The sequence below is a fragment of the Capsicum annuum genome, chromosome 4, assembly GCF_002878395.1.
Source record: "Capsicum annuum cultivar UCD-10X-F1 chromosome 4, UCD10Xv1.1, whole genome shotgun sequence".
Taxonomy (NCBI): domain Eukaryota; kingdom Viridiplantae; phylum Streptophyta; class Magnoliopsida; order Solanales; family Solanaceae; genus Capsicum; species Capsicum annuum.
Genome location: NC_061114.1, coordinates 195,105,665 through 195,118,714, shown reverse-complemented (window position 1 = coordinate 195,118,714; position 13,050 = coordinate 195,105,665). Strand labels below are relative to the sequence as shown.

At 29.8% G+C, this 13,050-nt stretch overlaps 1 protein-coding gene across 1 annotated transcript; it reads left to right on the top strand.

Moving 5' to 3' along the window:
* The first annotated feature begins 2,283 nt into the window (after positions 1 to 2,283).
* Positions 2,284 to 6,539, top strand: LOC107855602 (LRR receptor-like serine/threonine-protein kinase RGI5). The gene is made up of 2 exons (XM_016700616.2): positions 2,284 to 5,785; positions 5,964 to 6,539. Exons 1-2 carry the CDS (start codon positions 2,905 to 2,907, stop codon positions 6,347 to 6,349), a joined length of 3,267 nt encoding a protein of 1,088 aa, XP_016556102.2. The 5' UTR covers positions 2,284 to 2,904; the 3' UTR covers positions 6,350 to 6,539.
* Positions 6,540 to 13,050: the final 6,511 nt, after the last annotated feature.

The following is a 13,050-nucleotide window of genomic DNA, read 5'->3' as shown; positions in this document are numbered from 1 at the left end:
ACTTTATTCAAATTTATTCCTTGTTTTTAATTATACTCATTTTTCAATATATTTCAATTTTGATTACCAAAATTCCTAAAAAAATCGTAGAGTAATTATTAAAAATCTCATTAAAAGAAAGGATAAATATGCAAAAGTACCTCAGTATTATTTATGTAAGAAAACTTAGCAAGTACTATATGCCTCTACATTTATATTTACTTGCTCACTACATAAAAAAATATTTATTTTACTTATTTATTTTAAAAATTAAAAAATAATTTATCACTTTATATCTAATTTACTCCTTGTTTTTAACCATACACATTTCTCAATATATTTTTATTTTTAAAATATTAAATTTATTATATTTAAAAGAAAGATAATAAAAATTTTATTTTATTTATTGCTCTTTAAAAAATATGTGAAACTAACATTTATACAAATAACAGGGACTGGGTAATATTTATAAGATAGACATTGAATTATAATCTGCTTGATCAAACTTATTTTTTTTCAAAAGTACTTATTTTTTTTCAAAAATAGTTATTTCTAAAAAGTATAATGTTTGACTAACTTTATGAAAAAAAAAAAGTATTTATTAACTTAAAAACAATTAAAAATACACTTAAAAATATTTGTAAAAAAAATTGACCAAACACAAATTGCTATAAAAAAAATACTTGTTAAATATCTTAACCAGACATGCGTCACGTTAAAAATATTTTTGAAAAAATATATTTTTTAAATGAATTAATTTTAAAAACTTGATCAAATAATTTGTTAATTGCATAATCGGATTCACTCCCATTTAACCTTTCACAATCTCCTAAACTGCCTGCCTCACTCCTCTATCATAAACTTTCTCATCTTCCCTAGGCTCTCTTCCAACCTAGCACTTCCCTCCCCCAACCCCATACCCCCACACCTTACCCCCGCCCCCCCGCCCCCACCGAAAAAAAGAAAAAAGAAAAAAAAAATACTCTTCTTCTTAGACATGGTCTATTTGTATGATTTCTTTTATTTTATTTTTTTTGCTTATAAAGGATAAATAGAGAGGCAGAAACTTATTTGCTTAGTTATTTATGATAGATCGATCAAGCAGAGACATCAGATAATAAAAACTGACTGCAAGCTTACGATTAACAATTATTATACTGCATTCCATCAGTTATATTGATTGATTGGAATGTTAGCTTGTTGATCGTGATAAACTTTGTGTAGAAAAATTGATAATTATATTTGCAAATAGAAAAATAATAAATATAAAAGTTTTATCGTGTTATCAAGAGTTTAAATTGTGCAAGTAGCCTATTATAAAATGCAAGCAAAATTGAGTATAATAGACATAATTAATATGATTCAGTCTTTTATCAAACTTGTGTGTACAAACAGGGCGGATTCAGGATTTTCAGTGAGGGGTTCAGTAGTATATATACGGATTAGTTGAAGGGGGTTCAGCCTCTATAATTTATACATAAAAAAAAAAAAATTTATCATATAAAAATAATATAATTTTTTGATGAAGGAATTCGGATAAACCCTGAAATACATGTACATTCGTCACTGCGTACGAGTAGCCTAATGCATTGAGTTGCTGTACTTTTTAGTTTTTACTCCACGTAAGAGATAAAATCTAACAATTATAGTTTGAAGTTGAATTATTGTGCCTGATTTAGCTTTTTCTAATCAAAATCAGATTTTTATTAAAAACAGTGTCTTGTTAACCACACAAAAAAAGTCATATATTAGAACTAGTCACCAATTTTTATTCCAGCAATCTAATTAATTTGATTAATTGTCTCTAACAAAAATTGTGTTGGAACAGTTATAATTTATGAACCCATCCAAATAATAAAATGGAAATGAAGAAGCAACCAAACAATTATTTTGCATTTTATAAAATCCTAAAACTAGGATGTCCCAAAGATAATGTGAGAATACGTCATTAGATATTATATGTATGTATGAAATGCATCTATATTACATTTATTATAAAAGGCGAATACACTATTATTATTTATATATATATATATATATTCTAGCTTGTAAGCAAACATTTGCCGTTTAAAGGGAGTTTCTAGAATTACCAAAAGAGAGAAACAGGTCGAATTTACAATATGCCTGCAGCAAATGATCTTGAGAATAATTAAGCAGCATTAATACACCACTAAATGGAAATTTTCGGTCCTTAACTGTCCCTTATCTCTAGGACTAGCACTTACCCCCCCTTTTTTTTTTTTTTTTTTTTTTTTTTAAAAATGTCTATAATTGTTATCAGTACAATTTGGAATTTAGTCCAAAACCAAAAAAGAAATATAAATAAAACAAAAAATAAACAAGTACCATTTGGTATTCATAAATTATTGTGGCGCTACAAATCACTTTGTTCAATAAAAACTTTTAAAATAAACTCTTTTGCTGTTTAAATATATAGCTCCGTTTGTTTGCTCTTTAGTTTCTCAAGAACTGTCACTCACACTCAATCCTCTCCACCACCGTCAACCACCACCAACCACCGTCCACCGGCCTAATGAAACACCAAGAAAATGCGAAAATGACAAAAGCTTTTAGTTCATGCTAGTGACCATCTTCACCATCACTACCACCATTAGTAGCTAACTAGCTAACACCGCCGGGTAGGGCGGAGCAAGGAGGAGGAGGAGCTCATTATCTCCGGTAAGACAACTCACACAGTTACTTTAATAGTAGTAGGAGTTTAATATATGTTCCATAAAAGATACACAAGAACTGTTATGTTCACATGCATGGTGTGTAGTTTTTTTTTGAACAAGTTTAGTGTGAGTTTGAAGTAACTTACTTTAGTGCTTCACATGTATATTGTCTCTCCTTAGAGTAAACTTTCAAACACCACCACCATTTTTCTACAACCCCATTTCTTGGTTTTTGATTTTCACTCAAACAATGGAGAAGAAAAGCCACTATTTGTTCACTTACCCTTCATGTCATATCTTGTTTTTCTTGTTATTTTGGTTAAGTTTGAGCCCAAAGATTGTAGTTTTAGTGAGTTGTGTTTCACCTGATGGACAAGCTTTGCTTTCTTTGCTTAAAGCAGCTGACCCTTATGCAAAATCATCATCTTCTGTGCTTTCTTCTTGGAACCCTTTAAGTTCAACTCCATGTTCTTGGCAAGGGATTACTTGTTCTCCTCAAGAAAGGGTTATTTCACTTTCTATTCCTAATACATTCCTAAATCTCTCTTATTTGCCTTCTGAACTCTCTTCCCTTTCATCTTTGCAGCTTCTTAATCTTTCTTCCACTAATATTTCTGGAACTATCCCTCAATCTTTTGGTTCTTTATCTCATCTTAGGCTTTTGGACCTTTCTTCTAATTCTCTTTCAGGTTCTATTCCATCAGAACTTGGTAAGCTTAGTTCACTTCAGTTCTTGTTCTTGAATTCAAACAGATTGACTGGTAAGATCCCACCAGAGTTGGCAAATCTGTCTTCATTAGAAATCTTTTGTCTTCAAGATAATCTCCTCAATGGGTCAATTCCATCACAGTTAGGGTCCTTGGTGTCACTCCAGCAGTTTAGGATTGGGGGAAATCCATATTTGACTGGGGAAATTCCTGCACAGTTAGGTTTACTCACCAATCTCACAATGTTTGGTGTGGCGGCTACCGGTCTTTCTGGTGTTATTCCGCCTACATTTGGGAATTTGATCAATCTTCAAACACTGGCTATTTATGATACTGAAGTATTTGGTTCGATTCCGCCTGAACTTGGGATGATTTCAGAGCTGAGATACTTGTATCTACACATGAATAAGCTCACTGGTTCGATACCTCCTCAGTTGGGTAAGTTGGAAAAGCTTACTAGCTTGCTTTTATGGGGAAATTCATTAACTGGACCTATCCCAGCTGAAGTTTCGAATTGCTCTTCACTTGTGATTCTTGATGTTTCCGCGAATGATTTGTCTGGTGAAATTCCTGGTGACCTGGGGAAGCTAGTGGTTCTTGAACAGCTTCATTTATCTGACAATGCACTTACCGGTTCTATACCGTGGCAGTTAAGTAATTGCACTAGCCTGACGGCTCTTCAGCTAGATAAGAACCAATTATCAGGGATAATTCCCTGGCAAATCGGTAAGTTGAAGTACTTGCAGAGTTTTTTCTTGTGGGGAAATTCGGTTTCAGGAACCATTCCCGCTGCTTTTGGAAACTGTACCGACCTATATGCCCTTGATCTTTCGAGGAACAAGCTCACCGGATCTATCCCTGAGGAGATATTTGATTTGAAGCAGCTGAGCAAATTGTTGCTTCTTGGGAATTCGTTAACTGAACGATTGCCTCGAAGTGTTGCGAGATGCCAGTCTCTTGTGAGGTTGAGGCTTGGTGAGAATCAGCTTTCAGGACAGATTCCTAAGGAGATTGGTCAATTGCAAAATCTCGTGTTTCTTGATTTGTACATGAACCATTTCTCTGGTGGCTTGCCTTCTGAAATTTCCAACATTACAGTTCTTGAGCTGTTGGATGTGCACAATAATTACCTAACTGGGGAAATACCACTCCAGATGGGTGAGCTTGTGAATTTAGAGCAGCTTGATCTCAGCAGGAACAGCTTTACCGGTGAGATCCCTTCAAGTTTTGGCAATCTCAGTTACTTGAACAAACTTATTCTCAGTAACAATTTGCTTACTGGTCCAATCCCAAAGTCTTTTAAGAACTTACAGAAGTTAACTCTACTTGATTTGAGCTCAAATAGTCTTTCTGGTGAGATTCCATCTGAGTTTGGCTATGTCACAAGCTTAACAATCAGTTTAGATTTGAGCTCGAATCGTTTCACGGGTGAACTTCCTGAAGCATTGTCAAGTTTGACACAGTTGCAATCTCTTGACATTTCTCATAACTTGTTGAATGGAAGGATCACAATTCTAAGCTCCCTGACCAGCCTTACTTCCCTGAATGTTTCATACAACAATTTCTCGGGGCCTATTCCTGTGTCACCATTCTTTAGAACTCTTAATTCAGATTCTTTTCTGGAGAATTCACTCTGTCAATCAGTTGATGGTTCTAGTTGTTCTTCACATATAGTGGGAAGGAATGGGCTGAAGTCAGCGAAAACCATAGCTTTGGTTGCGGTGATTCTGACCTCTGTAGCCATAGCAATCGTGGCTACATGGATTCTTGTGACGCGAAACCACAGTTATGTATTTCAGAAGTCCCAAGGCATGTCTGCTTCTTCGGTAGGGGCAGAAGATTTTTCCTACCCGTGGACTTTCATCCCCTTTCAAAAGTTCAATTTCACCATCGACAACATCTTGGATTGCTTGAAAGATGATAACATCATTGGGAAAGGATGTTCCGGTGTTGTATACAAAGCAGAAATGCCCAACGGTGAGGTGATTGCAGTGAAGAAGCTTTGGAAAACAAAGAAAGATGAGGAGCCAGTAGATTCCTTTGCAGCAGAAATTCAAATTCTTGGACATATCAGGCATCGGAATATTCTGAAGTTGTTGGGATACTGTTCAAACAAGAGCGTTAAGCTTCTTCTCTACAACTACATTTCAAATGGCAATCTTCACCAGCTCTTGCAAAGTAACAGAAATTTGGACTGGGAAGTTAGGTACAAAATTGCAGTAGGATCAGCTCAAGGCCTTGCGTATCTGCACCACGACTGTGTTCCAGCCATCCTTCATAGAGACGTCAAGTGCAATAATATACTGATCGACTCCAAATTTGATGCTTATATAGCAGATTTTGGACTTGCAAAACTAATGAATTCACCAAATTATCACCATGCTATGTCTAGTGTAGCCGGCTCCTATGGATATATTGCTCCAGGTACATATTTTGAGCTTCTGTTTCTTATCATAAATGTTGAAAAATGCATGCACTTGGGATGTTTCAATTACTAATGTTCAAGCATAGAAGGCAAAGTAGAACATATCATGTTTCGAATATTTACTTTATGAGTCATAGTTCGTCGAATGTGACACAGTGTTTGTCAATATGATTGCAGAATATGGATATACTGTGAATATAACAGAAAAGAGCGATGTCTATAGTTATGGAGTGGTTCTACTGGAAATACTTAGTGGGCGTAGCGCTGTTGATACTCAGATAGGGGACGGGCTACACATCGTCGAGTGGGTAAAGAAGAAAATGGGAAGCTTTGAACCAGCTGTTACAGTTCTTGACGCTAAGCTACAGGGTTTACCGGATCAAATGGTGCAAGAAATGCTGCAAACGCTTGGAATAGCAATGTTCTGTGTGAACTCATCGCCTGCTGAAAGGCCGACAATGAAGGAAGTTGTGGCACTTCTAATGGAAGTGAAGAGTTCACCTGACCAAGAATTTGGGAAAACTTCTCAGCCTCTAATAAAACAGTCATCAGCCCAAAGTTGATTATTTTTGTTTTATTTCTTGGTTTTTACTAAGAAGAGTAGGAATTAATTTTCCTTAGTTCCCAGATATGAGCATGTCAACTCATTGTTCCAAGCATTGGATAATGTCTCAGGGATCCATTGTGTACATATTTCAGAAACATTGATGTAGTTTATTTGCTGCTTCATTTCTTCCTATATGTTCGTGCTGATATTTAGCTTCAAACTGCTTAAACTTGCACCATATAATGTTTTAATCTACTTGGTTACAAAGAAGCCTTTCTCATGGAATTTACCTCTTACGGAAATTTAAGCTAAGGTTGCATACAAAAAAGCCTTTTGGTTCGGCCTTTTTTCAGATTCCGCGCATAGCTGGGCTTTAGTGTATCGGGCTGTCCTTTTATAGTTACAAAAAGGAGAAATACAGAAAGAAGGAACCATTCAAGAGAAATAATTAGGTAAATCTGCAAACCAAATATTGCTCAATACTCATGTAATGGGAGTAACGTGAGTTTTTCAAACATAATTTGTTCAATCATATTGCTACTAAGAAGGGCCTGACTTTGGTTTAGTGGTAAGAGTGGAGCACTTAATGTATGGGTTAGTTGTGTCTCATGGGTTCGAATTCAGCTACAAACAAAAGTTTGGTGTTTAATTGGTGAATGATAGAGAGTTAGATCCATTATTCATCAAATTTTGAACTGTGCACCGCCAGCCCTCGAAATTTTGGATTATTAAAATGAACAAAAGAAAGGAAAGATAAACTTATTGATCAAATTTTGGGGTGTACATACCTCTACATGATAATTGTGAAGTTTAAAAAGATAATGTATACTTTATTTGTTTCTCTCTCTCTTCCTTTTTTACAAGATTTTTCTCTATGCAATAAGTGACATAGTAGCTATGGGCTCCTAACCTCACCCATGTTTTGTTCTTGTTGAAAATTTCAGGCAGGATTTTATGGCATAGTTCATTGAAGACATTCAAAGTCAAGATTCACATTTTTTGAATTTGTGTAAGCAGAGGAACACTCCATCATTTGGACACATACTAAACTGTCTGATAGTGGCCAATATAGAGGCAAAAGGGAACAAAAAAGCCATGTTCTGTGAATGAAAAAGTGGAGGGAGCATTTAGACCACTCCACCGTTTGACCTAAAAGTTTCAATATAAAACTTACTTTTCCAATGATACATTCCAAACAAGTAGTTTGCAAATTCCCAAATTGTGCTGAAAAATGAATTTAATGAACCATGCCATAAAGATAACAGCATAACCTTGAAAAATCAATGCAACAATAACCTATAGCATCTTTTTTTTTGTTTTGGGGGGGGGGGGGGGGAGGGGGGATGGGTACATGAACATGATAACACCAAAGAAGGTTGGACAGTTTAAGCATGCAAATGTAAGCCAAAAATAAATGTTTGATGCCTTCTCTTATTGTTTCTCCCTTCTAAATTTGTCATCGAGGCGTGGTATTAGTAGGGGTAAATTTTATCCATGGTCATTTAATTTTGTATCTATTACGTAAAAGTCACTTTTCTTTCATTCATTTCATTTATGGTCATTTAACTTTGTATCTATTACGCAAAAGTCACTTTTCTTTCATTCATTTCATCCATGATCATTTAACTTTGCTCCGACTATCACAAAAATCACTATGATAGAATTTTACAATAATTCCATCGGAAAAATGATGTGGCAACCTTAATTAGCTCTTAATTTTAATTTAAGTGAATATATAATATATTACCCATATCTTGACCTTTTTTATATGTGCACAACCCAATTTTTTTTATGGATTGTTTAATGAAAGAATACTAATTTCTTAATAGATTAGATTACCTAATGAAGACTATTTACATAAAAAAATTTGGTTAATATTTTTATGAAACATCTCATAATATTGCATTCATCTGCCAAAAAGGTGCATCGAAAAAGAGTGATAAACAAGATAAATTCTTCAAAAAACATAAAATAAAAATACATGTATGATATTTAAAAAAAAAATTATTTTAATTCTTTGAAGATAACAACATGCTAAAGATAGTTTTAAAATAAAATCTTTTTAATTGTGTCATTGAATAAATATTGTCAAAATTTGTACAAATAATGTTATATCAATGTACGGTTATGTTAATAAAAGTTATAAAATATAAGTACTTTAATAAATAAAGAAATTATAGGATGTCTAATTTTATATTTATCAATTAAATTAATTAAACAATATGTAATTTATCAGAAATTGAATATTATAATAAAAACTTTTAAGAGAATTAATCGATTAGTCAAACAATTAAAAATATAAAGACAAACTCAATAAATAGAGTAGTTTATCATATTATTATGATATACCGAATGCAAAGATTCAAGTGGCAAGAAAAAGAATGTATGAAAAAATAATTTTATCAACTACATGTCACAATTTTAGAGGGAGAAAAATAATTTTGTCAACTATATGTCATAATATTAGAAGAAAAAAATAATTTACCAACACATGTCTCAACTTTAGAGGATTTTAAGAATATATAAGTATAATTTTATTTTATAAGAATATGAACCAAATTTTTTTATGGAAATAGTCATCATTAGGTAATCAAATCTATTAAGAAATTGGTATTCTTTTATTAAATAATCCATAAGGAAAATTGGGTTGTGCATATATAAAAGGGTCAAGATATGAGTAATATATTATATATTCACTTGAATTAAAATTAAGAACTAATTAAGGTTACCACATCATTTTTTCGATGGAATTATTGTAAAATCCAGACATAGTGACTTTTGTGATAGTTGGAGTAAAGTTAAATGACCATGGATGAAATTAATAAAAGAAAAGTGACTTTTGCTTAATAGATATAAAGTTAAGTGACCATGGATGAAATAAATGAAAGAAAAATGATTTTGCGTAATAAATATGAACTTAAGTGATCAAGAATAAAATTTACCTGTATTACTAGTATGTGAAAGAAATGACGTGTACTGATAGAACATAATTGAGTTTTAGGGAATCAATATAAGTAGTGTGTGAACCAAATGATATCTACTAATTGAACATAATTGAGTTTTAGAGAATCAATATAAGTAGGGTGTGAACCAAATGATATGTACTAATCAATATATAACTATATAATGAAGGGCCCATTTACGAGCCTAATATTATAATTTTAAATATATTTATATATATTTAATTAATTTTTTAAAAAATAATCATCAATATTTTTGAATAAACACAATAAGAAATGTAAGTAGAAATCGCTCTATATAATAAAATATAACTTTTGATTTTTATAAATCAAATAATAGCTTACAACTTATTTAAGATTTCATAATTAATATTAAAATATCATATTCTCTAATGCTTATTTTTAACATCGGGTCAAACACAAGAAAATAAACAACTAATTATGTTTTTCGTTTTCTACTTTATTAAAAAATTACACAAGATAATAGATTAAAATTATAAATATCTATTTAGTAACATTTTATATAGAATCATACAAAGAAATAAAGGATACTAATCCATACATAAATTGATTTTAAATATATTTAAATTCGTTTTTAACAAACAAAAATTAGGACCTACTGGATGAACGTTTTAATGAATCATAATGTTAAAGAATTGCCTTTATGTTTTGTCTTATACACGTTAAAAATAAGAGATCAATTTAATATACTAAGTAAGAAATTTCTTTTTAAGTGATTTGTCTACCTGATGAGGAAATTTAATACCTCAAATAAAGAGAATCAAAAGAAATAACAAAAGTTAACATGATATATATTGTAGGAGTTTAACATGAGCTAGTTAATATTACATTTTAAATAAATTATTTACAATAATTTTAATAGATGCTTAGTAAATAATTATGTTTTCATAAGTTAACATGATATATATTGTAGTAATTTAACATGAGCTAGTTAATATTACATTTTAAATAAATTATTTAAAATAATTTTAATAGGTGTTTAGTAAATAATTATGTTTTCATAAATTATATATTGTGCAAATCTTTATAACGATATGTATCATGTGAAGTTCTTGAATTACTTATTGTTTTTGATAGATAAACACGTATTCAATATTTATGAGTATTTTTTAGTATCTTACTAGAATATAGCAATAGTTACTTTATGCACTTAAATGTGCGGCCAAAATTAATTTCACTTTTTTAAAGCTTTTATGGAACATATGTAAGTATTTGCACATACTCTTATAAACTATATCTCTCTTATTTCAATTTATAACATTTTGATTAGACATTTAATTTAAGATGAAAAAACGTCACAATATTTCAAATTATCTTTCAAATAAATAAACTTCAAATAGAAGAGTACACCTTTGTGAACTTTTGACAAATAAATGAAATTCAACATGACTAAAATACTGATAATGTTATAAAATACTAACCAAATAAAAATTTCAATTCTTTTTTAGAAGTGATTAAAAAGAAAAATATGTTATTTGAATGGAGATATAGAATGTATTACAATGGACATTCTGATATAATGCATTTAAGTTTTTTTTACTACATATTAAAATAGACTTATAGTTGAGGTGTGTGAAATTAATGTGAAAAATCACATCATAAATGACATTGAAAAGATTCTAATAAAATAACCATTGCGTCTATATTTTTCATTTAAAATAGAGTTGTAGTGGGGTCAAATAGAAAATTATATGAAAATATTTTAAAAATCATGAAAAACCCGTTATACCCTTACTTATATTTGCAGGTTTTATCTTAAACATAAATTAACTATCAATAAATTTTAGGCAAAAACAATAGAAAAAAATAACAATGAATGTTACATACACTCGAAAGTAACTTGTTTATTCCGTGGATTTAGTTAAGAGGAGAGAAAGCTCGTTTGGACACCATGATTGAAAAAAATGTTTAAATGGAAAAAACTTCAAATATGATTTCTCTTTGAATTTAATATTATTGTATCATTTGATTTAAGTATATTATTTAAGTTTACATTTAATAAAAAGATTCTCACGTAAATTCTCATAAATCATTATAAATTTTGAACAAAACTAACTACTTAAATTATTTATTAAGGTTCAACAAATTATATTTTAAAATTATTTTAGATATCATGAAAAAGTTTAACTTGAAACTATTTTTGAATGTTGTGAACTGTGGATATATGAATGTCTTGTAAATGTTTGTTACTCTCTCAATTTCAAAAATAAAGACCTATTTTTCATTTTAATTTATTTTAAAAAGAATAAAAGAATTTATTTTTTACAATACTTTAATTTTAACTTTTCACGTGTTATATTTAGAACCACAAGATAAAGTGCAGTTTGATACATTTGACATAATTATTCATATGTTAATTTTCATAATGAAACAATCTATAGTGTTAAATCAATGACAGAATTATTCATATGTTATTTTTTTCAATAAAAAATATACAGTCTTAAATTATAGAATATGAGTATATTAAATAAAATAATTTATTTTTTTTGAGAGACAATAGATTTATTTTTATTCATTGAATATCTCATATGCCATTTTTCAAAATGAAACAATCTAAGATTTTAAGACGGTAAATTCTAAGATAATCTATTAATTTCTAAAAAATTACTCATGAAAATCAAATACCAAAAATAGATATTAAATGAGTTTATGTCATATAAATTGATAGTATAAAGAACTGTAATAGTATTAAAGTTTATTTATCATTGTAGTGTATATTTTATGCTATACTTTTAAAATTACCTTTCAATGTCTGAAAGTTTTAATTTGAAATTGAGTATTTCTCTGTTTCAATTTATTTGTTTGATTTTGATTTGACACAAAGTTTAAGAAATTAAAAAATAATTTCAATCTTATGTCTTAAATTAATAACGCATTGAATGTGTCAAAATATATTTTAAGCTTGTGATGTTAAACATGACATGTGAAAAGTTATAATTTAATAGTTAAAAAAAAAAGACAATTTCTTGAAACAAATTTAAACAAAAAGTAAGATAAATAAATTGAATGTGTGGACTATCATTTAAATATTTATAAATTCAATTATTATTTAATTTAAATAATTATTTTGTAGAGTAATTAAATATGCAAATAGCAACTAATTCTATTTTTATGGATATTTCAATTCAAAAATCCAATTATTAATGAATAGTGACAAAAAATAATTTTTAGAAAGAGTTGGGGGAAGATATGGATCCATGTGAGATATTAAATCAATTGGGATGTGATTGATATTTAGAAAAAATAGCTTGACTTTTTTATCATTAAAAATCTGTAGTCAAACTTTGAAGCCTAAAACATAAACAAACAAGGTAGATTTTTTTTTAAATGACAATTATACTCTTGGTTGTCCTCCAATTCACTCTTCTATATAGTAGAAATAATAAAGGAGGAACATAGACAAGGTGATGTGACACCTCTCTATGACCTCCATTTCTATTTATCTTTTTTCTCCTTTTTTGAGATTTTTTTTTATTTTTTTCCTCTATTCTTTTCATGAGTCAATTAATTTGTTTAACAATTAAAATGAATATATCAATTACTATTTCATTTATTCATATTCTTTAATATACAACTTAATGGTCTTTATTTTCATTACTTCCATGACTGTTGATGATCATAACTCCTAAATTATATTAAGTAATATTTATGATATCCTTTGATATTCCATATTTTTATCCTATAAATAGAGGCATTATGAGTATTTTTTTTCCTCCATCAAGATTAAGGCTATTTC